This window comes from Lissotriton vulgaris, chromosome 1_1, assembly GCF_964263255.1.
Source record: "Lissotriton vulgaris chromosome 1_1, aLisVul1.2, whole genome shotgun sequence".
Lineage (NCBI taxonomy): Eukaryota > Metazoa > Chordata > Amphibia > Caudata > Salamandridae > Lissotriton > Lissotriton vulgaris.
The window spans coordinates 1,341,001,789-1,341,029,196 of NC_141685.1; the positions used below are offsets into that span (position 1 = coordinate 1,341,001,789).

General features: G+C 43.3%; 1 protein-coding gene across 3 annotated transcripts in view; it reads right to left on the reverse strand.

Annotated features, from left to right (window-relative positions):
- The window catches only part of LOC147749132 (solute carrier family 26 member 10-like), a 490,027-nt gene that overhangs the window by 37,545 nt on the left and 425,074 nt on the right, over window positions 1-27,408 (reverse strand). For all 3 annotated transcript variants that reach the window (XM_086966525.1, XM_086966535.1, XM_086966516.1), the window contains 2 exons: window positions 17,972-18,026; window positions 16,977-17,083 (listed from right to left, as the gene is read on the reverse strand). In XM_086966525.1, coding sequence (XP_086822651.1) covers window positions 16,977-17,083; window positions 17,972-18,026 — 162 coding nt within the window. The remainder of the gene's footprint in view (window positions 1-16,976; window positions 17,084-17,971; window positions 18,027-27,408) is intronic.

The following is a 27,408-nucleotide window of genomic DNA, read 5'->3' on the forward strand; positions in this document are numbered from 1 at the left end:
TTGTACCCGTCCGGGATGGCAATGGCGATGTCGGGGGCTGAGGAGGCGTTCATGCAGGTTTCCGTGAGGAAGGCGATGTCTGGTGATGTTGTGTCGAGGAGGTTCCAGAGTTCCACGGCGTGTCTGTGGACGGAGCAGGTGTTGAGCAGGATGCACTTGAGGTTGTTGCTGGTGATTGGCTTGGCGGGCGCGGTTCAGGTTCGGAGGCAGGTGAACTTGCAGATTCTGCAGGTAAAGGGTCCGTGAATGCGTTTCGGAGCGGCCCGGCAGCAGGTGGGGTTCCGGCCGGCATTGAGTGCGCTTAGGGCAGCGGCGTCGTAGGTCTGTCGGGTCGTCTTGAATCTGTGGGGGCCAGTGGTCCTGGCGCTGGGCACGGTCCAGGCGCGGACAGGTGCAGACGGGCTTGGCTTTGGCGCGTGAACGCTGCGTGTGAACGCTGCGCGTGCGCACAGACTCTGCCATAAATGGTGAGTGGGGGGCCGGAGCGAGGGAGGAGCAGCTGGGAGGTGGGAGGTGGGGTACATCTGTGCGTGAGACATTCGTCCTTCACGTTGCAAATACTCATACTGAGGTAAATGCCTTATTAAACACAGACCTGCCCCTGCATTTCAGTGTTTTGATTCACACAATCCTAAATGCCTCGTCGACTACTGGCCTGGCACATGTTTTTAAAGTAGTATGTTCTGGCCTTGTGACCTCATTTCAAACTATATTTGGTATGATCCCTAAATTTTTTCATTCGATTTTTTTGAGTGTCTTTGGCAGTTTCCCTTTGCTCTTGGCTTTAGGCGTAGGCATACTGATATTAATTTGTTTGTTACAAAATGGATGCTTTTGAGTGTCTTTGGCAGTTTCCCTTCGCTCCTGGCTTTAGGCGCGGGCATACTGATATTAATTTGTTTGTTACAAAATGGATGCACAGTCTGTGCCCTACAACGATCTGTCCCGGCTGCTGCACCTTCGTAACCGGATGCTAGAATACTATGGATCACTGCCTCTGGTGACTCTGAGTGTGGTGTACGGTTTATCTTCCCGGTTCTCATTCTTCACTTGCGTGCAGCCTGTTTTCCATTGCCTGGATTGTGGATTTGAGTGAGCCCTGGATTTGTGTCTCTGCAACATGGTGTCTCCTGACCTGGATTTTAATCTACTAATGAGTCCCTTAGTTGCTCATGAACTAGATTGTTCTAGTGCCGGGATTATGGCCTGCGCAGCGGCTCATCGGTTTCTAAGGAATTGGAACATTTGGACTGTGGCCAATGACTTTCTGGCACGCAGTTATCTTGAAGTAAGCCTGAGTTGTCCTCTGATGGTACTAGAGGCTCCGGCAATCGAGGAACATGTATGTCCTTTCCCTTTACTTAATTGGATGGCTGAAATGTTCATGGATGATAACAACGACTTCCTATTGGAGGCAGTTGCAACGTATGGTGCTTATACGCTGTTGGATTGAAGTACGGATTTTCTATCTGCTTCATAAACACGTATTGAACTCGTGAATATTATTTTCTTCTTTTTTGCCTTAATTTTTCCTTAAATGTTTAAGGTATTTTTTCACTGCATGGCTGCCCGTGAATGGTTTCACTGACTTGGTTATTTTAATATGGATTTTTACTCCCAATTCTCACGTTTGGCAAAATTCCTGAACTTGGTTCTGTCTCATTCGAACTTGAACTCTGCGTTCTATGAAGCTTGCCCCAGTTATTGTGCGTTCCCCGAACAAGGAAGGGTGTAGTATGGTTTAGGGCCTCTTTTTGCATGCATGTTATGTTAGCATGGCTTATTAGAAGTTTAAATGCCATTTTACCTTTTGCTGCTTTTTGCACACGACACTGCATAGTTTTTTTTGCAAGTTAGCTTTCATGAAGGTCTATACATGAGAAAATGTTTGTTTTTCGACATCTCTAGACATACATTGTGCCCCCAGTCTGTACAGTGAGTGCTAAGTTGTCAAGGTTATCATAATATGTGAGCCTGTTTATCAGCATGTCCATGTAACACATTCTAGACACAACATTTTGGCAGCTGCGAGCCAAGCAGGATTCTGGCGCCTTTATCATAGCACACTTGCCATAATTTCACACACTTGGAAGATTTCAGAGATGCAGAGAGCAATGCTGATCCAGATGCAATTTACACTTACTGAGCGGAAAGGTAATGGGGTCCCCCAAAACAAGCTCAAGAGACCTTGTATAGTTTATAATACATAGTTCCTATATAGGGAGGGTGTTTGAAGTAGGCGCTGTATCACCTGTTTGCACTATCATTGTAATATGATTCCTCCTTCGGTATTTTATGGAGTTGTAATCATGCTGACCGTATTATTTTTAATCATATGTCTGCTTATGTTGACTAAAATACTGCGCATGAGATCCCGTCATTAAAATAAATATTTTAACTTTCCAGTGTCTCTTTTTTTACTCCTGTTGTGGACTGGTATGAGAGTATAACAAAAGAGTGTTCTGATTTCCCACCATTCCTGAAATGGTCCTAAGTCGCATGGTATAGGTTGTCTAATCATTGGTTACTTTGCTATAGGAAGAAGAGCTAATTCGACACTGATTGATAGCTGGTTGGGGTTTCTAGGTACTGAGGTGAGTTTCTGGTACACCACAATTCACTAATGTCCTAGGTCTCTATTCACAGTTCTGTGTATGAGCAGAAATCCTTCAACAATACCACATTTTAAAAATATGTATATTTTTCTCAAACTTTCTTTATTCATTTTAGTAGGCACATAAAAATGCATTGACAGCAATGCAAGCGAAGGAGACCGTAATTACATATCTTGAGTGCTAATAGTACATACAGTTTCCACCGGTGGAGGCCTCTCCATGAGAAACAATCAAGTATATTATCACAATCAAATCAACAACAGATTCCAATCAAGTAGTCGTACAATGTTAACCCCCCTCCCATCAAATACCGTAAAAAACCTAATTAGCATGAGTGTAGATGTTAAAGCAGCAAAAGATGTGTGAGGAACCTAAGCCATCAAAATGGAGACAGACAGTAGAGTAGGGCCATGTATGTATCCCCTATGGACATCAGAGCTGGAAAAAGGTGGAGCACTCTAATACACGTGGATATGTGAAAAGTGGCAGGCCCTAAAAAAGAATTGCGTCAAAGGAGCCCATAAGTACTCAAAAGTTTTGTGATTCTCTTGAAGGACATCGGCCATATACTACATGGCCTGCCAAGAGCGTGAGTGCCTCTATGACACTAAGGGAGCACCAGGTTTCTTCCAGGATGCGGCCAGAGCCGCTCCCAAGCATAACCATAGGATGAAGTGATTTCAGGAGGTCTAATATTCAAGGGTTGCATCGTGCAGTCCCAAAATGGCAAACTCAGAAGTGTTAGCCTCTTTAATTTGGGCCAATATCTCAGACCAGAGGGGTTTAATAAGAGGACAATCCCACAAAATAGATTTTAAATCACGAAGAAGCCCACAGCCTCTCCAACATAAAACAGATGTGTTCGTGTATATCTCATTAAGTTTGACAGGATATAAGTACAAATCAAAAAGACCTTTGTAGTGGGCTTCTCTCATTCCCATTGAGTGGTTGAATTTAGGGATATCTCTCCAAATTTTACACCACTGTTCTGTAATGATCGCTACACCAGTAGTGTGTTCCCAAAAATCTATAAGATGAGGCCTGGTTGTGCGAGCAGAAGTCGGTTAAGGAAGGAGAAACAGCCCTGCGACCCATCTAACTTTCTAAAAAAAACGTTCTAATGGAGAGAGGTCCCTGGTGGCTGTAAGTCTTATCTCTGGTTGCAGTACCCAGTGCTTTAGTTGGGCATAGTGGTATCTCTCCATGTATGGTAGATTAAAGTCCCACCGGCAATTTTCGAAATTGAGAATGTCCCATCCGTGGAATAAATCCGATATAGTGAGGCATCCCCCCTCCCCCTACACATCATAAGGTCCCAATTGCATTGCTGGTGTAAAGGCTGGGTTAAAGTATATAGGGGTGTAGGGTGATGGGAATATCGCCCACCCAGCGGACCGGTTAACTTCTTCCCAGACTTTAAGGGTGGTCTTGGTAAGGGTACTGAGATAAGTATTAAGTGGCGTGTCCGATTTTGGTTTCCACAGCACATCCCATATGTGTCTACCAACCAGGCTCTGTCCATGTGGAGCCAGTGTTTGTCCGATTCTATTACCTACCATTCAGATATTATCCTCAGCTGCGCCACTTTATAGTATAGTGTAAAGTCGGGTAAGGCCAGACTACAATCCTCTCTAGGTAGTGTCAATCCTTTATAGGGAAGTCAAGTTCTATGGTCTTACCAAAAAAAGCAAGTGATCAAGGACCGAAGGGTAACGAAGAAATCCTGTTCTATCTTAGTGGGAAGTCCTTGAAAAAGGTATAAAAGCCTCAGCTGTGCATCCAAGCCATGATTGATAAAGAGGGGCCCAGCGTTTGAGGTCGGACGTAAGCTGTTTTAAGAGTGGGTGATAGTTTGCTCTATAGAGGTCAGCCACTCTAGGAATGATCTTGCTTCCCATATGAAGTAGCTCTTTTGTAGCCCAATTAAAGGGGGTAGAACCCACTATTGCTTCCATCTCACTAGTGGAGAGGGTCAAGTTGACAAGGAAGGACTTGTGAAGAGTGATACGAAAACCAGCCACCATCTCATAAGCTTTAAGCTCAGTTTGCAGGGCAGTCAGAGTAGTTTGCGTGGAAATGAGGGACAGCAGAACGTTGTCTTTGAGCATGGAGATTTTGTGGTCTACCGAGCCACATAAAATAACATAAATGGATTGCTCAGTTCTAACTCTAGCTGCTTGAGGCTCAATACTAAGAGCAAATAAAAGCGGGGACAATGGATACCTCTGTCTCGTGCCACGTTCGCGGTTGAACAAGGCAGAACATGTCCCATTTACGAGTACACGTGACTGTAGGTGAGCATAGTTGAGTTGAACCATGGCTATAAATCGTTCCCCAAAGCCGAGTTCATGTAGCGTACAGAAGAGAGGGTAGACCCAGTCGAAAGCTTTTCGGCATCTAGTGTCAACAGCAGAGCTGAAATACGCTTTTTTGTAGCTTTTTCAACCAGGTGGACCACCCTCCGCAGGTTGTCGTGTGTCTGGTGCCCCTTAATAAAACTGGATTGCTCCTAGTAGATCACTTCTGGCCTGATATCCTCCAACCTTGTAGCCAATATGTTTGTATATAGTTTAGGATCTAGATTCAACAATGCAATAGGTCGATAGGATGCACAAAAATGGGGGTCCTTCCGAGGTTTCGGTATAACGGAGACTAAGGCCTCACCCAGTATGTGTGTGTCACACTATGGGAGTAAGAAAGGCAACTAAATAAAGAAGTCAAGTGAGGTACCAGATCTGAACTAAAAGTCTTATAAAATGGTGCCTTAACCCATTGTTCCCAGGTGATTTATGGAGTTTAGGGGCATTAGTGGCTGCCTGTACTTCTTCCTACCTTATGGGACTCTCCAAGAGCTCGTTTTAGTCGGCTGTCACCCAGGAAAGCTCCACCCAGTTAGATAAACCAGCTGCTCCTTTTTGTCTGTGGGTTCGGAGGTGTATAATTGTTTATAAAAGTCTTGAAAAGCCCAGGCCTTGTCCCCCTCTGTAGTAATGACCTCCCAGGAGTCTAGATGCAGTTAGCTAGCGTATTCTTTTTCATGTTTGCTCGCAGCTAGTATGCCTGATGTGACCCAACCTTATTCCCCTGTTCATATGTAGTCTTTTTAAGATTCAGTAAGGTCAGCTTGACTCTATTCGTGCATATGGCCGAAAGCCTGCCTCATATGCACAATATTTCTTTGTAAGGCTAGAGTGGGGGAGGCCTTCTGAGCTTGCTCTGTTAGCTGTAGTTCGGCCGCGAGTGTCAACCTATCTCGAGCCTGCTGCTGTGACAGGGTAAACATTAATGAGATACATGTTCATCTTCTAACCACTTTAAAAGCATCCCAAGCAGTGGAGCTGATAGTGTCTTGAGGGTTATTCAGTTAAAATATTGCCTAAAGGCCTTACAAAGTTCATCTCGGAAGAGACAGTGTGAGAGGTATAGGAAAGAACGATCTGGACTTCGGGGTGTGACACTTAATTACAATCTCCACTGGAACGTGGTTCGAAAGTGTAATAAGGTGAAATCTGGCCTCTGCAATTGTATGTTTTAAGGACTGATTTATGAAAATGTAATCAAGCCAAGAGTATGTGCTGTGGGAGTCAGAGAAAAAAGTATAATCTTGGGCTGCAGGGTGAGCGGTTCTCCATGCATCTATCAAGCCTATGTGTGGGAGTGCTTGCTTCAGGGCCTTAGAAAAATTCCCAGTTTGAGGTCTATGTGAGTAGGTGCTATCTAAGGAGTGGTCCCAGAAAAGGCTGAAATCACCCATCAAGATAATCTCTCTCTCTGCAAATCCATCCACTGTAGATAGTAAAGAGTGAATAAAATCAGCTTGCCCGTATTGGGCACGTAGATCGAAGCCACCGTACATTTCCAAACCTTATTGCTGCCCTTGACCATCATTATTCTCCCCTCTTTGTCTGTCTTCCTGCCTGTCAATTGGAACTTTAGAGGAGAGTACAAAAGGAGGGACGCTTCATTATGTTTAATGGTGGCCGAAGATTTGTATATCAGGGGATATGCCTTGTGGCGTAGCCTGTGTTCTTCACTACGCTTAAGGTGTGTTTCTTGTAATGCCACTATATCGAGACTCAGGTCAAGTATTTATTTCCAGATTTTGTGTCGCTTACCCGGAGAGTTAAAACCTTTGACATTCCATGACAATGTAATTAACACCATTAAGTTGGTACATTAATGCTGCACTCTATAGCATAAATCTAACGTTAAGTGGCAGTACAATCACAGCCCCATTCCCACTGGTAATAACTGTTGTAGACTCCCATCCTTGTCCCCTCCCGCTGTCTCCCCCACTTTGTACTGCATTGTATCCACTCACTTAACATAAACTAAAAGAGCAAAACAATAAGACCTGGAAACCTAGTTCCCCCAACAAAGATTTAGACTCACTTCTGACAAATTAGAGTTAGGCCTGATTACGAGTTTGACGGATGAGATACTCCATCACAAATGTGACAGATATCCTGTCTACTGTATTACAATACCATTATATCCTATGGAACTTATGATACGGCAGATGGGATATTTGTCACATTTGTGACGGAGTATCCTATCTGCCAAACTCGTAATCAGGCTGTTGTAAATACTATCTGTGTAACATCTCTATGATCCCTGTTTCCCTATGTACTCCCCACATTCCAGAATATGTGTTGCTCTGACTCTACACTCCATGTTCTATTTGAGGCGGTTGGAGTCTGGTCAAGAGGCGTTGGGTCACTCTCTGCTGTTCTCCTAAATAAACCAGCTTATCAAGTTATTATGCCTAAGAAGTTATTTACTACATTTATGCCGACGTTTGACTGCTGATCAGAGAAAGCAAGGACGTGGTTGGAGCGGAATTCACGCCGTGACAGGCACGTGTACCTCAGCAACAGCGGAAAGGACACATCGCAAAAGAACCCACTTAATCTGGCGTTTGGTTCTATGTCTAATCAAGAAACAAAGAAGATAGGCAAGAATTACTGCGAGAAACCAAGTTTAAAAAGAAGAAATTGTACCTCAAGCCGTTTAAATGTGTGTAGAGCATGCAGCTCTAAAACGTATCCTAGCAACGCAGCGAGGTTCGATGCGGGGAGCGAAGACGCCATCTGTGCGAGTCTCTCTCCGGATATTGAAATGAGTGTGCGGAAGTGACGCATCACGTTCTACACGTGGTGTGCGTTGCAAGCCTTGTTTTTATTTAGCGGCCATTTTGAATCTTATTGTCAGTATTTCACCCCCAGTGATTGCAGCTTTCGCATAGGCAACTCGTAACTAGAGCGTTTTAATGCGTATGGGCAAAATACAACCAGAGATTGCCCGCTGTGAGTTTTCAGAAGATTTTGGAATCGTCTCAGCGATCTACTCACAGGTACTTTCAGTAAAAGAAAACTTGGAGATATTATTGTGTTTTGGATAAATTCCATTATTGACTGCCTGAATTTCACATGGTTTTGATTATTTCTCCATTAAGTAAGCATTTTCATCATTCTGCTTGTGTATTATAATCAGCAAAGACAAAACTTTTTAACATCTATTGTCTCCTACAAGATTATGTTTTTTTAAAAGAAAAAAATCACAATGGCACAACAGGTTAATGTCACTCTCCCACCACCATTTCTGAGTGAGCCTGGTAATCCACTCAGTTCTTGGGAAGACTGGTTCATTATGTTTGACAATTATTTGGAGGCACTTTATGGACAAGAGTTTTCTTCTAAGAGGAAAAAGGCAATACTATTAAGCACATTAGGTAAAGAAGGGCAAAGAGTCTTTAGATTTTTACCAATGGCATTACAGGCTAATGGTCAAGCTATGCCTGATGAATATAAGGAGGCAATTTCAGGACTCGAAGTATGATTCTCTAAGGAAGGAAACCTTGTTATGAATCGTTATACATTTTATACCCAGAGACAGAAAACAGAAAAGTCAATCAATGACTTTGTTGCTCGTCTAAGAGAGCTATCCATCAAATGTAAGTTCGGTGCAATGAGTGATGAACTCATTCGTGATCAATTGATTGTACAATGCAATAACAGAAAAATTCAAGAAAGGCTGTGGGTGGCAAAGAATCCCACGTTAAAAGTAGTGATTGAATTGGCCAAAGTTATTGCGTAATCTGAAAACTGTATGAAGGTCATAGAGACTCAAAAGAAAAACACCTTACAACAAGAAGTTACTGAAGTCTCAGAAAAGAACTTTAATGTCGATAGTGGTCAAAATGTAGATGATTCAGTGGCTGTGGTCAAACACAAATTCAAAACCAATATGAGGAGGAACATCTCTACAAACAAGTTTTGTTCAAGTTGTGGCAGAAATACCCACACTTCGGAAGCTAGATTTTGTTTTGCAGCCAACAAGGAGTGCCTCAAATGTGGTTGTATCGGCCATTTTTCAAAGATTGTGAGACAAAGAACAGACAGAAAGTTGCAGTTGTTGAGGAATACACCGATAGTTGTAGAATCGAAAGAGATAAACTATTAGTTGTGGATGATGTAGACATAGTCAATGAGGATGATAGAAGACAAAACAGGCCAAAGGCTGTTTTTGTGATAGATGGACATGAAGTCTCACTCAAGGTTGACACGGGGTCAATATACACCATCATTCCCCAGTCTACCTTCGACATGTTTTGGAATGATAAACCTTTGTTAAAAAGTGACATTTCGTCAAGGGGTTTCCAAGGAGAATATATTGACATTGTGGGCTATTTTGAATCAGATAATGTCTTCAAAAATAGATCTATTACTGGTAAAATATATGTATCACTTGATGGTCCTCCAATTTTAGGGTTGGTACACCAGCATGATTTATATATCATCATAAATCCAAGGTCACGTGATCAGATTATGGTTCTGGAAGATGATTCAATCGATTCCATGTTGAGTGAGTTCAGCTCTGTATTCAAAAACCACCTGGGTGAACTGAAGGGTTATTCCCACCTCATCAAACTTTTAAAAAAAATGATAAACAGTTCAACTTAAATTGAGAAGGATCCCACTCTCTATTAGAGACGAGGTAAAAACCTTGTTAGATGAGATGCTTCAGAGTGGAGTCATCGAACCAGTGGAGGCGTCCTCATGGGTTTCTCTGGTGGTGATTTCAAAGAAATCGGACGGAAAGTTAAAGTTCTGTGTTGACCTAAGATCTTTGAACAAGTGTGTCATTGCCAACACATTCCCATTGCCCAATATTGGTGAATTGGTGTCCACTCTTGATGGTGCAAAATTCTTTTTGAAGTTGGATCTCAAGAGTGCGTACCACCAAATAAGGTTGCATGATAGTTGCAAGCGTCTCACTGCTTTCATCACTACTGAAGGGATGTTTCAGTTTATGCGCCTTCCGTTTGGAATAATTTCAGCAGCCAGTGTATTCCAGCGTAAGGTTACTGAGATTTTTAAAGGGATACGGAAGGTTGTGTATTTCCAAGATGACATTCTTGTCTTTGGTAATTCCGTAGCTGACCATAACCGTGTACTCAGAGAAGTTCTGCACAGAATTTGGGACACAGGCCTTACTTTACATTGGGAAAAGTGTTCATTTCTGGTAGAGCAAAACGAGTACCTTGGTCATGAGATCTCAGCTTCTGGAGTCAAACCAAAGAAAGATCTATTAGAAGCGATACGCTCTGCCCCATGTCCTGTCGACAAGGATCAGCTTAGGTCGTTCAAGGGGTTAATAGAGTATTACTCTAAATTTGTTTTAAAAAATTCTGAAAAGACAATATGTTTGAGACCACTACTTAAAAAAGGTTCAACGTTTGTGTGGGGTTCAGATCAGGAATCAAGTTTCACACAGATAACAAAAACATATGCAAGGCAAATGTGCTTGCACCTTTTGATACTAAACGCATTTCGGTGTTGATGGTAGATGCAAGCGCAACAGGATTAGGTGCAGTACTTCAACAAAAACACAGTGAGTGTGAGCGTCCTATTGCTTTTGCCTCGAGCACCTTATCTTTGTCTGAACAGAATTATTCTGTAGTCGAGAAGGAGGCATTAGCAGCTGTTTGGGGTACTCACTATTTTCGTACATATCTTTGGGGGACAAACTTGATTCTTAAAACAGATCACAAACCTTTAATTCATATTTTTTCTCCCGGTGGTGTGTTTAAGGGTTCACCAAGATTAGCAAGATTGGCAGCAAAGCTACAAGATTATCATTTTGAGATTCTACATGTGCAAGGTTGACAGAATTTTCAGGCCGACTGTCTATCTAGACTCTTGATTACTGATGATAATCTCACAGATGATTCTTTCAACTTAAATGTTAAAGATGAGAGTGTAGCTTGGATCCAGGATGTATTGTCGGTTAGCAAAGGTTCTTTCTCGCAGGATGAATGGGTCAAAGCGATGCAAAATGATCACATTTTACAAGAAGTCATACGCATGGTTAAACAAGGTTCAAGAAGGGAAAGTCGTTTGCATGTTGCTGTTCGTCCTTTTCTCAAGGTCCTAGACGAATTATCCACTTACAGTGATAACATTCTCTGGCGCAATGACAAGATTGTTCAACCTTCAGAACTTAAAAATAAGCTTATTAGCATTGCACATGAGGGACATCGTGGGCAGACATGAACTCAACAGAGGTTGAAAGCAAATTTTTGGTGGCCTGGCATAGACTCTCAGGTTTCATTGTGGGTTTGGAATTGTAAAACATGTACAGAGGGTGAAAAGAGATTGAAAGTTGCTGTTGGCTCGACACTGGGAAAGTTAGATTCTCCAGATATTCCTTGGCATACCAATTGCTCAGATTTTATTGGGCCAATGGAAGAACTTACTTTGCATCAACGTTTTGCCATTGTCTGTGTTGATGTCTTCAGTAAACGGTTGTGTGTTGAATTTGTAAGAGACATTACGACTGAAAACACTATTAAATTCTTAAAATCTCTTTTTCAGGAAGAAGGCTACCCCAATGTTATCATTACAGATAATGACACGCAATTAGTGTCACAGAGTATGCGTTCTTTTCTTTCTGAGTGCGGTATGTCACATCATCGGACCTCTCTATACAATCCCCAGGGAAATGGACTCTGTGAGAGAGTTAATAGACTTGTAAAAGGAACAATTCATCTGGCACCCTCCAAGGGTGATTCTGTTTTTGATCTTGTCCAAGAAATGGTTTGTGCATACCGTACTACCATTCATGGTGGGAGAGACAAATCACCCTTTGAAATAATGCGTGGTAGAGTCCCAAGTACAAAACATAATCCTTCTTGGTTGAATGATTTGCTTACCAAGATTGTTACTTTGAGTTCACAAAATTTAGGACAGGACACAATTTCTAAAATTTCTAAAGGTGATTATGTAAAAGTAAAACCTGGTAGGATTGCAAGAGGTCTATCCAAATTTAGGGGGCCTTATCGTGTTAGAGAAGTTTTCCCACATTATTTTGTTCTTGCCAATGGTGAAAAATGGAACATTAGAAGAGTTGCTTTGTATCAAAAGACTGGGTCACTGTGTTCTGACACTGGTTTGCAGGATTCTTGTGATGTTTTCCACAATGGTAAGAATAGTGGTTACATGTTCTCCTCTACAGAAGATTCTATTTCATTTTCATCTCCTATTAACAGAAGTTGTGATGGTGGAGGTGATGCCTCCGATTTAGGTTTTGCAAATGTTCCGAGTGCCATGACTGATTCCTCTGCTTTTCAAAAATCTTCCTTTGATGTGAATGTCAGAACTGCAAGGTATCGTAAGCCACCTGCTTATTTAACGCCTTAACCGTGGCGGTTTTTCCGCCGCGGTGTGGGCGTTCTATTAGGTGGGCGGGGCTCTGTCGGCCGTTGGCCGACGGCAGCACTAGGGTGGTAGTGCTCCCATCGAGACCGCAAGGGGGTAAATGATTATTGTTGCAATTAATTTTGCTATGCATTTCATTCTTGTTGTTCATTTTGTTTATGGTTTGTTTACCGCCATTTTGTAAAGGAGGAAGATGTGTTGGAAATACTATCTGTGTAATATCTCGATGATCCCTGTTTCCCTATGTACTCCCCACATTCCAGAATATGTGTTGTTCTGACTCTACACTCCATGTTCTATTTGAGACAGTTGGAGTCTGGTCAGCAGGCGTTGGGTCACTCTCTGCTGTTCTCCTAAATAAACCAGCTTATCAAGTTATTATGCCTAAGAAGTTATTTACTACACAGGCCCTTAGGCATTTCAGTCAAATACCACTATAATATTCTGTGAGATGCAAATGGTTGTTTTTCAAGGTATCCTGGCAACCTGATAGCACTTTGGGTATGCAGAGGAGTGCCTGTGAGGTCAGATTGCAAAGCTTTGCTCCAAGAATCCAAAATCCCATTAGCCCGCCTGTAGCGACTGTTTCACACAGGAATGTTTCTTACATGCTGGGCAAGGATTCATAAACAAGGGTGGTCTTTACAAAGGTCTCTGTTTAGGGACTGCATTCCTGTTGGGTGCTACTCAGCTCGAGGTCCACTATCCCCTTTGCAAGTCATGCACCACTGTGATTGCCATTGTCCTTTGGCAGAGCTGCTCGCAGGTTCGGTGAACATTTACCCCATTTCACCGGCAGATCCTTGGAGCTCAGAAAGTGGTAACCTCAAAAAGGCTGCAGCATCGTCCAACTCTACAAAGTGGTGAGACTTATTTTGGTAGTTAAAAGAGAGGCCAAAGGGGTAGTTCAATCTGTATATAATGTGGTCTCTGCGGATTCTGTCTGTAACTGGTTTAATTTGTAGGTGGTGGGACAGTGTGGAAGGAGCAATGTCCTGAAAGAGAGAACATGTTGCTCCTTGGAACGAGATTGACTTAAGGTTTAAGGCGGCCTATAGGATGGATTATTTAACTTTGAAGGAATGCAGTTTTGCTAATACATCACGGGCCTTCTTCCTCCTCCAACAGCTACTGGACCAACTCTGTGCACCCGACCTAGTCGCATCCCAGCACAGCTCTCCCCCAGGAGCTTGGATAACATGTCCACTGCAAAAGCTCCAAATATTGTCTCAAACCTCAAAAGGGTGGAGTGGTGTTGGGTCCGCCATTGATCCGTAGCGCACTCCATCCATCCAACCTTCTGTTTCTGTCTCTGGTATTTAGAATTGAGATCCGGGGTTTGGGCGCCTACCGAGTCCACATCTTGTTGTAAAGAAGTGGGCCTGGAGTTAATGTCAGTTTTGAAGTTTTAAAAGGAGGAGGCAAGATCTGCTTTCAGTTCCTCTATAAGCTCGCTCTTAAATTCCTGAAGGAAGGAAAGGAGTTCTTCCTTAATTAATGCCATTGTATCACCGCGCTTGTTGGTGCTACGAGAGCCCCTTGCTTCAGCTGGACTGAAATAACTTGACACCCTGTTATATTGCCCTTTTTTCAAAGGCATAGAGACTGTAGTGAAGCGCGGAGTAGGGAGCACCAGGGGCCAATCGCTGAGGACTACCTTTCTAGGAGCTGTGTAAAATAGTCTTGATCAACCCTGCTCCCTGTAATTCAAGGATGTACAATCTGTGCTGGAGTTGCAAACAGACCAAGCCTCTATGTCAGGAGCCAGTTGTATTGGGCCAGAGTAACTAAACTGGGGTAACTTTCCCCCTGTCAGTAATGGTTGACAAGTGGTCTTTTATCCTGCCCCCAATGAGCACTATGGAGTCTGCTAGACAACAAAACGTGAGGTCACGTCTCTTTCCTGCCGTACCCCGCACTAGTTTTCCACAAGCCACAGGCTTCCGACATATCAAGAGTCTTTCATTAGCCATCCTCCGTAATACGGAGGCTCTTAGAGCAGGAAACGACTATCAGTATAGATGAAGCTGCTCTCCGTAAGTGAATAATGTGCAGGAGCTCATTTAGCTCAACAACCACTCCTCTGCAAGTGCTGTGCCCCCAAAGTATCTAGGAACGGCCGCCATGTTGAAGTTAGGCAAATGCAAAAAGGACAATTGATGGACAGAATGCAGAACAATGTCATAAATTCACCCCAGTAGAGAGTTCTGGGCCTAAATCCATCGTTTATTTGCTCCTCATGCCATTCCAGTTTGAATCCAGCCACTTGCAAATCAGTCTTGGCTCTGCACCCAACGGGAGCAGTCCAGCCCGAACTGCCAGGCCAGGTCTTCCCTGGACTGGAAACAAGCACCCTAGGATCGGTTTCAGGGTTTCACCCCTCATCAGTCAGGATAACTTGACTTCAGTGGCATGGAGAGCACGGGACCCACGACTGGGCATAGTTAGGCAAATGTTTAAACGGTGGGCCGCTGGACGCCACCCCTACCCAAATGCTTCTCACCATCTTCCTCCGGTGCCACGGTTGCGGGCCCTCGAATCAAGCCTGACAGCCTCCAACATTCAGGTGGAATTCAAGCAAGGCTGCGATTCGGTGCCGATGGCCATCACGCATCTCGGCATCACCATCGGCCGCTACTCACAAACTCATTCCACAGCCCCCGCGGTGTCCTCATCGCACCCACATGCCTGAAAACGGTATGCAAAGGCCATTGGCTCCTGGTGTCCCGGATCTAGTAAAAAGACTGCGGAGATTTGGTGGATCACATCTACAGGGCCATGATCGTTGGCCACACCACTCCTATATTTATTTTATTATTTATTTAAAAGTATTAAATGTGATGTACATGGGTAGTTAAACATAATAACAATATTACATTCGCTTTTAAATGTAAAATAAGTCAATAAATATCTTAAAGTAAAATAATGATTAGGTTTTATTTATGGACAATTGTTTTAACATTAAATCAAATGTATCTATAATTTTAAATAGATTAAATAATATAATGTATTTTAACATTATTTCCCATATGATTTTTTTGTTAATCCCTACCTTCATTATTTTCTATGCAAGGGTGTTTCAGTACCAGTAGTTGGCTATGCATGATGCTGTAATTACTCCAGCTCAGAGGTGGATAACATTTACTACAGGTTTGGATTGGTTTTGGCTGTAGTAACTACGGAAGGGCAGTTTGTGAATAAAAATGGGCTTACTCTTTCGGTTGGGTGCATGTTCCTCCTTGAACCTCTCTCCCTCATCAAGCCTTCGTTAACACTCCCTTAACCACTCCCATTTAGCATTATGTATTCCACATTTTCCAACTACTCCAATGTCCCTACCACATTTACTCCTAAAACGTAAGCGTGCATGTGCAGAGATCTCTGCAGCCGATGCAGAGATCTCTGCAAATAGGTTTGAGAATAGCATTTTGTGGTATGTTAGTAGTACTACTGGTGTATTACAAATGTACTATAATATGCAGTTTGTGAATAGGTCCCTAAACATAGAGCGGAAATCTCATCCATCTATTCATGCCTGTCATCAAATAGATAAGAAGGTATTTGGCCTTAGGAGAGACAAGTTTTTGGTTATCTGCTCTACAGTGAGTTTCTGTATTACAACCTATACTACAATCTTTTCACAATTCCAGTCCATTCTCAGCATCAACACTTTTGATATCAAGTTCACCCAAAGTCTGCTACCCCAGGAGCCCCATCATTCTTACCAGCAAACTCGAGAGCATCGGCATCATTGATGCTCCCAATGACTAGTCACAATTACATCCGCACCGACACTCCATACACTTTTGAATTTCTGGTTTCGCTCATTTTGAGACTTTTCAACCCTACCTTCTCTCCAACATCCTTACCTAAAACTGCTTCTTCCTGCATGAGCTGCAGCAGTCACCCCAATAAATTCAGCCAGGGACATGTCTTGTAGACTGGCACTCAGAGTCACTTAGAAACATAATTCGTAAATGAATGCGACATGCTTTTAAGTTGTGTGAAAGGTCTGAATTTACCAAGGCATACTAATCTTACTATTTTGCACTGGTTTGTTTTGTTATTCTGCAGTTGTTTATTTTGGTATAAGGGGGCATTGCTTATTTTAATTTATACTTTTATATGGTCTTGTGCGATCTAATTTCTGCTGAATTTATATTGAGATACTGTAGCTATAAAAATACAATATGAATAAAATTATGGAATTGACGCATATTAAAAAGTAATGTTGTTTTACAAGCGACGATTTTTAACATTTTCTATTAAAAACTTCAGTCAAAAATAGATTGCTTTTTCACGAATTTTAAACAGACTTTAATCTATTTTGATGTCTCTGGTTGAATGACATGGGTGTGACAAAGGAGTCTGAAGGTAAATTAAGTATTTTTACGTAAAAAATGACCTATTTATGATAGATTTGTCGCAGATCAAGTTGTGTTGCAAAATTAAAGGTAGAAAAGGCCTTACCGAAATGTATCCAGAAACTAAAAGTATGTTTATTGGATAATTTGAAAAAAAAACAATAACATATTTTGCATAACCATCTTAAATGGCGCATGTTTTGTGGTTGATCATTTTTTCTGTTTGTCTGGGGGGGCTTCCAGAGCTGATCTATAGGGGTTTTAGTATTCCCACTTACCGTGGTGTGCTCCACATACACGACAGCATCATGAACCGTGACAAAGACCTGTTGGGCGCTAAGGTGCTCCATGATCCCACTGCACTTCAGGGTTTTCAGGACACTGTCTGTTGGAGCAGAGAATGGTAGGCATGTTAGGCAAAGAGGTTACATATGATCAGCAAAAGGTTTGTTGCACCATTTATACATCTCACGCTGCATCAACAGCTGTAACATGCCTTCAGTTCTCTGGGTTGTCTTTGTGATGGAATAATGTTTAGCTGTAAGGTAAATCACCTTTTTTGATAAAATGCCTCATTTATGGCATGTGCGATAGTATGGAAGTATTAAAAGAGCTTCACATAGAGTTGAAAGGTGAAAGGCCATCGATGTGCTGCAACTAACTAAACAAAACGCAAAAGCCTGCATGACGTACAGTTCAAGTTTACAAGAAATTCAAAACCATATAAGAGAAACCTTAAGTAGCAGGTGCTAAAAATCCCTAACAGCTGCACAGGTCAGGAAATGTACAAGTCTGAAAAGGCTAGATCTGGGAGAGTAAGTCAAAAGCCCATGAATAGTCGCGTCTAGGGTTAAAAGTTAAAAGTTCCAGAACAACCAGAAGTTACATTCAGTGGTTAAAAGACATCAAAGTATCCCCACGAAAATCGAGAAATCAAAGGCCACGAAGCTTGTCAACTAGTTTAAAATGGTTCACAGTCTCAATAGTCTAAAATGCAGTTAAGACTTCAAAGTGACCTAATTGAAAAATAGCAAAAATCTTTTAGGGTTCGACCTAAATTTTGGTTATTTAATTGGTTTTGATCTCTTGGCTCTTGTTCGGATTCCAGTAGGAATTCTGATTTCTTGACTCTAGCCTGGATTCTTCGAAGGCATCTTTGACACACCTCTGCATATAGCATCTTGTTACTCTCAAGCGTTGTCTGCACTATAAAAATGCCTAAATAAAATCATTGAACAATTTAGCTCATTTGCAATAATAAAAATCTTCTTACCGTTACACCCAGCTAAGTAAAGACGAATGCCAGCCTTATTGCATTCAATGCACATCTGCAAAAAAGAGGACACGGGCATTAATGAAAGTGTAAGGAGATGGCATTGTGACGCCTTTAATCCTGATTGAACATTTTGTCGGATTTTGAATTACCTAATTATTAAACTGATTCAGAAATGTATAGGCCTTTCAAACCTTTAGAAATTCCAGATGCCAAAGTGTATTGTGCCTTTTTCTTTTTTGCTTAAAATGTCCAACGGGAGATGTTACCCACTTTGTGCCAACAGTGAAGGGGCGGATTTTTTCAAATGCCTTGTGGAGAAGGCATAACCCCACCAGACAATGCAGAATCTTTTTCAATGCTTCAGTTCATACCTTCTTAGGGGAGCTCAGGATTTTTAAATTTGCTTAATGTCCTGCAAGAGAGGATAGGCCCCAGATGGGTAGTTTGATATTCTTACGTGCCCACTCACTCCCATCACTGACATCAGTTGATTATGTCTATGCATAGGTTACTCGAGGTGCTTGATATAATTGATACATTGCAATGTCTTCAGCAGGATGGTGCTAGCAAAATGTATCTTAAAAAAAACAAACTTAATTAGGACTTGACGCCTAAGCAGCAGCATGCATCTTGTTCAGTTTATCAGACAGGGCATTTCAAGTCAAAGCGGCAGATGTACGACAGTTTTTAGCGCTAGTAAACGGAGAATGAGGACGTTTGCGACCATTAAAATGGCATTTGCAATGTATCAACCCAATTTTGCGAGTTGGGAACCTATTAGCAACTCCTAAAATAGAGTTTGCAAGTTGCTATTATGAAGGGACATGCCAAGGGCGTCCCTTCCTAATATTGAGTAGCAAGAACATGTACAATTGTTTCGCAACCAGAATGAGGTCGCAAAACAATGGCAGTTTACTGCCTACTTCGATTGCCCATGGGATCCCTTCCCCTTTGTGACTGGCAGTGAAAATGTTTTTAAGAGCAGACAGTGGTCCAGTGAACCACTGCCACTGACCACCTCCTACTCTTAAAAAATGAAACAGAAACGTTTAATTTTTCTTTTTGAAATGCAAGGAAAATGGGCTGCATTTAAAAAAATAAAAGTTGCCTTATTTAAAAGCAACGGTGAAAGAAATGAGAGGGACCCCTTTACGAAGACAATGTAATGTAATGTAATGTAAAAAAGACTTATAAAGCGCAACTTACACCGGACAGTTTCTTGGCGCTGTTCACTAATCCAATAGGAGGCGAAGAGGGGAGGAGAAGGAAGCTTATGTGTAAACACTGCGGAAAAGGTGGGTTTTAAGGAGAGACCTAAAGTGAGGGTAAGAAGAGGAAAGTCTAAGTTCCAACGGAAGAGAGTTCCAAAGTGAGGGGGCCAGAAAAGAGAATCTGAGACCTCCGTGTTTTTTGCGCCTAAACCTAGGTGTCTGAAGGAGCGCATGGTGGGAAGATCGGAGATGTCTGGGGGGGGCATAAGGGTGCAGAAGAGAAGAAATGAAGGAGGGACCGATGCCGGCCAAGGATTTATGGGTCAAACAGCCCAGTTTGAACTTACAACGCTCCGATAAAGGAAGCCAATGAAGGGCTTTGAGCAGAGGACGAACGTGATGATGTTTTGGTTGATGGTAAATCAGGCGGGCTGCCTGATTCTGTATCAGCTGTAGTCTTTTAATTTGATATTGTGGGATACCTGCGTACAGGGCGTTGGCATAGTCGATCCGAGAGATGACTAATGCCAGCAACACCAGGGTGAGAGCTTCGGTGGTCAAAAAGTGGGCTATTTTGCGAATTTTCCTAAGCTGGTGGAAGCAGGAGGACACTGTGGCACTGACCTGATGTTTCATGGAAAGATCATGTGAAATGTAGACTCCCAGGCTTTTTACCTTGTCAGCAGGACAAGGAGAGGGGCCAAGGGAAAGAGGCCAGAAGGTGGAATTCCAGGGGTTGGTTGGGCCTCCGACAAGAACAAGCTCCGTCTTGTCGGGATTAAGTTTGAGATGGTGAGCGCCCATCCAGTTACTGATATGGCAGAGGGTAGACTGAAAGTCCTGAGCTGCTTCATCCGAGGAGTCAAGATTGAAAATGAGCTGAATGTCATCTGCATAATTAAATGCAGTGACATTCCTTCCCCGGAGGGAGCGGATCAGGGGGGTAAGGTACAGATTAAAAAGGAGTGGGGACAAGGACGACCCCTGCGGCACACCGCAGGTGAGTTTCATCCTGTCCGCCGAAAATTGGGAGAGTCGGACAGATTGGTGGCGGTTCGTCAGGAAGGAGCGGACCCAATTAAGGGCCGTCCCTCTGATGCTCGCCTCTTTGACACAGTCGACCAGGATGGTGTGGTCGACCGTGTCAATGGCCGCTGACAGATCCAAGAGAATCAAGGCTTGGCTGATGTTGGAATCAGCGCCTCTACGGAGTTCCTCCATTACAGAGAGAATGACCGCCTCTGTCGAATGGGCGGGTCTAAACCCGGCTTGCTGAGGGTCTAGGAAGTTGGAATCTTCAATAAAGGAACTGAGGATGCTGGTTACATATGTCTCAAGTACTTTGCTTAGGTAAGGAAGGAGGGAAATGGGACGGAAGTTACCCATAACCGTGGGGTCGGCGTTGGGTTTCTTTAATATGGGTACTACCTCAGCGTTCTTAAACTGGCTGGGGACCTCACCGAGCAGAAGGGAGCTGTTCAGGAGGGCCAGCGGAAGGGCGGGGCAAGCTGAAAAAGCAGCCCGGAGAATCGCGGGAGGGCAGCAGTCTGTGGGGGAGCCAGAGGAAACTTTGTTGAGCAGGGAGAGGAAATCATCTTCTGATATGGGGGGGAACTGAGTCAGAAAATGAGGGTTAAAAGAGGGAGCAGCCTCTACGAGGGGTATAGCCGGGGATCCAGAGGAAATACTATTTTCGATTTTGCTAATTTTTTCTATGAAAAAACAGTTAAGGGAATCACAAAGTGCCTGAGATGGAAGGGGTTTGATGGTCACCCTATCCGGATGTGAGAGCTCCTCCACAATGGCGAAAATGTCTTTAGATTTTTGCGCGGAGTTAAGGATTTATGTGGAGAAGTAGGCGGTTTTGGCAGCTGAGATTGACAATTTGTATTCTCCCAATAATTTTAGAAAGTGTAGTTTCTCTGAGGGATCATAGCTTCTACGTCAACGGCGCTCGGCTTGGCGGAGTCCTAATTTTAAGGATTTAAGGCTATCAGAGAACCATCGATGTGCGTCGTGGGGGCACTTAGTTCTAATTAACTTAAGGGGGGCCACCTTGTCGCTGGTAGACTCTAGCCATTTGATAAGTGCGGCTTCTTGGGAGTCTATAGGGCCAGAACTGTGCAGAACTGAAGATGTTAAAGAGGTAAGAAATAGGTCAAGGTCTGCTTTGTTCCAATTGCGAGCCAAAAGGCTAGTGCCTCGGCTACGGGGGGGGGCAGAGGAGGGACCAGGAGGAGAAAGGAAATTAAATGATGGTCTGATCAGTGGCAAGGTAGGATCGTAAGTGACTTGATTTCAAGATTGTAGGTCCACACCTGGTCTAGGATATGGCCCTTAGAGTGAGTGGGTAAGTGAACGTGTTGAAGGCCATTAAGCCCAGTTAATAGATCAGTAAAAGCCAAGGATTGAGAGCTTTCGTGGGCGTCTGACGGCCAGTAGTTGAAATCTCCCAGGACCAGGAGTTTGGAATTATTAATTGTGAGCTGAGAAAGCAAATCACCAAAGTGAGAAGGGAAGTTAGGCATGGATTGAGGGGGGTGGTATACCAGGACACAGGTGAGAGGGGACACCGAGGATTCAAATCTAATTGCCAGGCAGTCCACCTGGGGGATGGTGAGTAAAGAAAGGGAAGTGAAAGTGAGGGAGAGTTTGATAATAGCGGCTACGCCACCTCCTGATTTACCAGCTGGCCGGTTGGCTTGAAGTATGTAATACCCCGGAGGAATGGCTGCCAAGATGTCGGGGGAGGAATCCTCATTCAGCCAGGTCTCTGTTAGGAGAAGAATGTCAGGTCGGTCTGAGTCCAGGAGGTGGCAAATGTCAAGTTGGTGACTGACTAGTGATCGAGTATTGAGGTATATAATTGCTAATTCCATATTAGCGGATGCCTGAGCGGGCAGGGGATTAGGGGTAGGGAAGGGGACTGTGGGCTCAGAAGTGAGGAGAGACGGGAGGGTCCGTAACTCAGGAAAGATACTGCGGGCTTGATAAATACCTAGTTGTTGCAGTCTTGAATAGCTGGTAGTATACAGCGACCGGAGTGAGTGTAGAGCAATCAGGTCCCCAGGAACAAAGGAGGTGAGTTGGGCAGAATGACAGGCCCCCGGCCCCGACCGGCCACGGACGGGCGCAAACGGGCTTGTCTTAGGCACGCCTTCGGCGCGCAATCGTCGCGCCCGCTGCGCTCGTCCGCTGCGCTTCTGGTAGGGACACATCCTATATACAAGTGGGGGAGGGAGTTGGGAAGGGGCGTGGCCTAAGTAGGTGGGCGTGGCCTGCACAACGCGTGAATGGCGGCAATTGTAATCAAAGCCAACCTCGCCCGCTGCAGCGCTAAATCCACTGTTCACGGGTGTTGTAGAGCCAAGGGAAATCCTAAGTCAGGAGCAGGCAAGTATACAATGTTTAAAAACACGGAAACAATACAGTTTTTTAAGATAACTAAAGAACGTGGCTCCCGGCTGTGCCTCAGGAGAAGTAGTGAGTCATGCGGCGCTAGTTCTCAGCGCTTTAAATACGCTTGGCGAAAGGGGCGTGGCCTAAGTAGGTGGGCGTGGCCTGCACAACGCGTGAATGGCGGCAATTGTAATCAAAGCCAACCTCACCCGCTGCAGCGCTAAATCCGCTGTTCAGGGGTGTTGTAGAGCCAAGGGAAATCCTAAGTCAGGAGTAGGCAAGTATACAATGTTTAAAAACACGGAAACAATACAGTTTGTTAAGATAACTAAAGAACGTGGCTCCCGGCTGTGCCTCAGGAGAAGTAGTGAGTCATGCGGCGCTAGTTCTCAGCGCTTTAAATACGCTTGGCGAAAGGGGCGTGGCCTAAGTAGGTGGGCGTGGCCTGCACAACGCGTGAATGGCGGCAATTGTAATCAAAGCCAACCTCGCCCGCTGCAGCGCTAAATCCGCTGTTCACAGGTGTTGTAGAGCCAAGGGAAATCCTAAGTCAGGAGCAGGCAAGTATACAATGTTTAAAAACACGGAAACAATACAGTTTTTTAAGATAACTAAAGAACGTGGCTCCCGGCTGTGCCTCAGGAGAAGTAGTGAGTCATGCGGCGCTAGTTCTCAGCGCTTTAAATACGCTTGGCGAGAGGGGCGTGGCCTAAGTAGGTGGGCGTGGCCTGCACAACGCGTGAATGGCGGCAATTGTAATCAAAGCCAACCTCGCCCGCTGCAGCGCTAAATCCTCTGTTCAGGGGTGTTGTAGAGCCAAGGGAAATCCTAAGTCAGGAGCAGGCAAGTATACAATGTTTAAAAACACGGAAACAATACAGTTTTTTAAGATAACTAAAGAACGTGGCTCCCGGCTGTGCCTCAGGAGAAGTAGTGAGTCATGCGGCGCTAGTTCTCAGCGCTTTAAATACGTTTGGCGCGAGGGGCGTGGCCTAAGTAGGTGGGCGTGGCCTGCACAACGCGTGAATGGTGGCAATTGTAATCAAAGCCAACCTCGCTAAATCCGCTGTTCACGGGTGTTGTAGAACCAAGGGAAATCCTAAGTCAGGAGCAGGCAAGTATACAATGTTTAAAAACACGGAAATAATAAGTTTTTTAAGATAACTAAAGAACGTGGCTCCCGGCTGTGCCTCAGGAGAAGTAGTGAGTCATGCGGCCCTAGTTCTCAGCGCTTTAAATACGCTTAGCGCGAGGGGCATGGCCTAAGTAGGTGGGCGTGGCCTGCACAACGCGTGAATGGTGGCAATTGTAATCAAAGCCAACCTCGCTCGCTGCAGCGCTAAATCCTCTGTTCAGGGGTGTTGTAGAGCCAAGGGAAATCCTAAGTCAGGAGCAGGCAAGTATACAATGTTTAAAAACACGGAAGCAATACAGTTTGTTAAGATAACTAAAGAACGTGGCTCCCGGCTGTGCCTCAGGAGAAGTAGTGAGTCATGCGGCGCTAGTTCTCAGCGCTTTAAATACGCTTGGCGCGAGGGGCGTGGCCTAAGTAGGTGGGCGTGGCCTACACAACACGTGAATGGTGGCAATTGTAATCAAAGCCAACCTCGCCCGCTGCAGCGCTAAATCCGCTGTTCAGGGGTGTTGTAGAGCCAAGGGAAATCCTAAGTCAGGAGCAGGCAACACGGAAACAATGCAGTTTTTTAAGATAACTAAAGAACGTGGTTCCCGGCTGTGCCTCAGGAGAAGTACGGGAAATAAGGTACTTCTAACCAACAACAACAAATTTTTCCCTTGACATACTAATATGCAATGCTAACATGCATTAATGTATTTATCAAACTGAACAGAGATAATTTTAAAAAATGTGATAAAAAAGGACACTTCATTGTCACAAATTCACGATATTAGAGCTCATTATACAAAAAACTAAATCTTAAAAATACATTTGCAAAATTGATTAAAATAACAGTAAAAACAAAACTTTCCGCACAAAATACAATGCCTACACATGATATATAGTTCATACAATTTCTTAATACCCCCAAACATTCAATTATAACCAGCATAAAACAGACAACACAACATGTAAGACCTGATTAATTGTCGAATATATTTGCACATCAGGGGCCAGTTGTAGGAGCCCTAATACTGGTCGGAAACGTCCGTTTCCGACCGGTATTAGGGTTTTCAGATGTAGGGGCATGTTATTTTAAGAATCGGTAATTTTACCGATTCGGTAAATATACCGATTCTGTAAAATACGAATCGGTATATTTACCGAATCGGTAAATCCATATGTAGGTGACACTCCTAAGAGTGCCACAGGCCCTAAGAGTCGGTATTTTACCACACAATCCTATTGTGTGGTAAAATACCGAATTCAGGTGTGCATGCACATCTGTGCATGCACACCTGTGCAATGTGACGCACAGAAATGCCCTTAGGGCATGTCTGTGTGCCACTTGCCACACATGCCTTTATTTGGGGTGCTAGAGGGTGTCAAAGTGACACCCCCTGCACCCTTGCTGGAATCGGTATTTACCGAATCTGTAAATACCGATTCGGTAATGCCCATTGATTCCCCTGGGCTTCAATGCCCATAGGAATCAATGGGCATTACCGAATCAGTATTTACCGAATCGGTAAATACCGAATCTTAACGATTCGGTATTTACCGATTCTGTAATACCTACATCCTCCCCCCTCTATTTTACCACTTCTTAAATACCGAATCGGTAAAATTCGGTATTTAAGAAGTGGTAAAATAAACTTACCTACATCTAGGCCCTAATTTCAAAAATATAGATACTTCTGTTAGCACATTGTTTGCATCAGTGTTTGACAATGAACATATCCGTTATTTGATTGTGCCGTTAAACAAAGCGTTAACACGTTTCAATAGTTTTTCATGCAAATATATCCATCTTTAGCAAGACCGTATGTTTTTCGTTGTCTTAATACATGTGGAGATTGTTGTATATCTTCTCCCTATTAATAAAACAAATTCCACAAATACTAATCAGAAAAAGGGGAAAGCAACAGTCTTCTTTTTATAAAAAACATGTTTTTATATATAAAAGGATCACATTTCTCCTTTTTGTGCTAAGGGAAATACGCTCCACATTTAACTGCAGGAGAGATCTACTTATACCATCTTTATCCTAGGCGCTGTTATGTCTCCCTCTAGTTCCTTGTCCAAAAGGAAACTCATTTCCTGTTTTGCTAATCAAGCATTATATGCAGACAGGTTCCTTAATCCTACATAGGTCCTTATATCTTTTGGTAAAACCTCATTCCTCATATCTCATTATAGTTCTCCCATCTTCATTGGGGCACTGTTTTATCTCCCATTCTGCTCTAGTTTCTGCAATCCTTGCGGCTCAATCCCTGTTTACTTATTAGAACATTGTATTCGAACCATCTACCTCATCTCACATCTGCCCTTACGTCTAAGCTCGTTTCTGAATAGTATGGATAAATACATTAATGCATTTTAGCATTGCATATTAGTGTGTCAAGGGAAAAATTTGTTGTTGTTATTTAAAAGCAACCACAGACATGGTGGTATACTGTCCCCAGCGGGCCATCATCCCTGAGTTATTACCCATTCCCATTTGGGTTGCACTTTGCAACCTGCCTCGTGAAAAAATGTTTTCTTATTTTTGTTTTTGTTTTATATTGCGCGAACTCGACTCGAATATATCAGGTATCACAGCACTTTTTATGAGCACCAGTTTCGTTACAGATAGACACATTAATTTTTGTTAGACGGGGGGAGATTAACTGATTTGGCCAGAATCACAGGATGTTGAGCGTCCCTATTGAGACACAAACCAGGTTTTCCAGCTTTGAAGACGAACGCTCTAGCCGTCAGGCCACATCCTCTCCCCTATTGATGAGTATTGAAAATTGATGCAGCAGTTCACTGTGACCCCCATTGGGAATCGCTAATGTGTCTGAGACACATTAGTACATTTTGTTTTGAGAGTCTCTAATTGAGAGTCACAATTAGAGTCTCGCAAAATGAAATGGTCCTACATGTCGCCCCAAGGGTCAGATGTATAAAAAAGTCAGTTTGCGATTTCCTAATTGCAAATTCACAATTAGGAAATCTCAAACACCCATGTAAAAATGTGTCTTAGACACATTTTGTGATTCCCAGAAAGTCTCAAATAGACCTACCTTATTAATATTCATGAGGTATGTCTCGTTTTGCGACCCATTTGGAATGGCCTGCACTCACAAGCATGGTGGCCTGCTGGAATCAGCAGACCACCATGTCTGTGTCTGCTTTTTAAATAATTATAAAGAAACAATGGTCCTGGACCAATTATTCAGGAAAGAGTTAGATTAACAGAATTATCAACGTATTTGAGCTTACATTAATCAGCTAGCAAATGTCTGTAAATCGTGAAAATAATTAAAACAAACAGACGTGCAAAAAACCCACTAAGTATTATTACAATATGTTTATTTAGTCATTTAAAGGAACAATCATTAGAGGGTGAAGAAGGTAGGCGAATAATCTCGGTAACGTGCAAGAAAGAGCGCTCAAGTGTATATATAGAAGTCAAGAGAGCTCAAAGTGTGTAGAAAAGTAAAGGGCATATATTTAGAAGACTGTACAAAACTGATATCCAATAAACAGTTAGATGCCACCTGGCCATATGCAAATTACTTATGTGAATTGTATTTTCTAAAGTTGTAAAGAGAGTTTCCTTTAGGCTGTAAACAGGGTTAATGGAGAAGGGGAATTAGTCCAGGTGCGGTAGGGGGTAGCATTGACGTTTCGATCCGGCTTATTGGCAACCGAGGGACTTT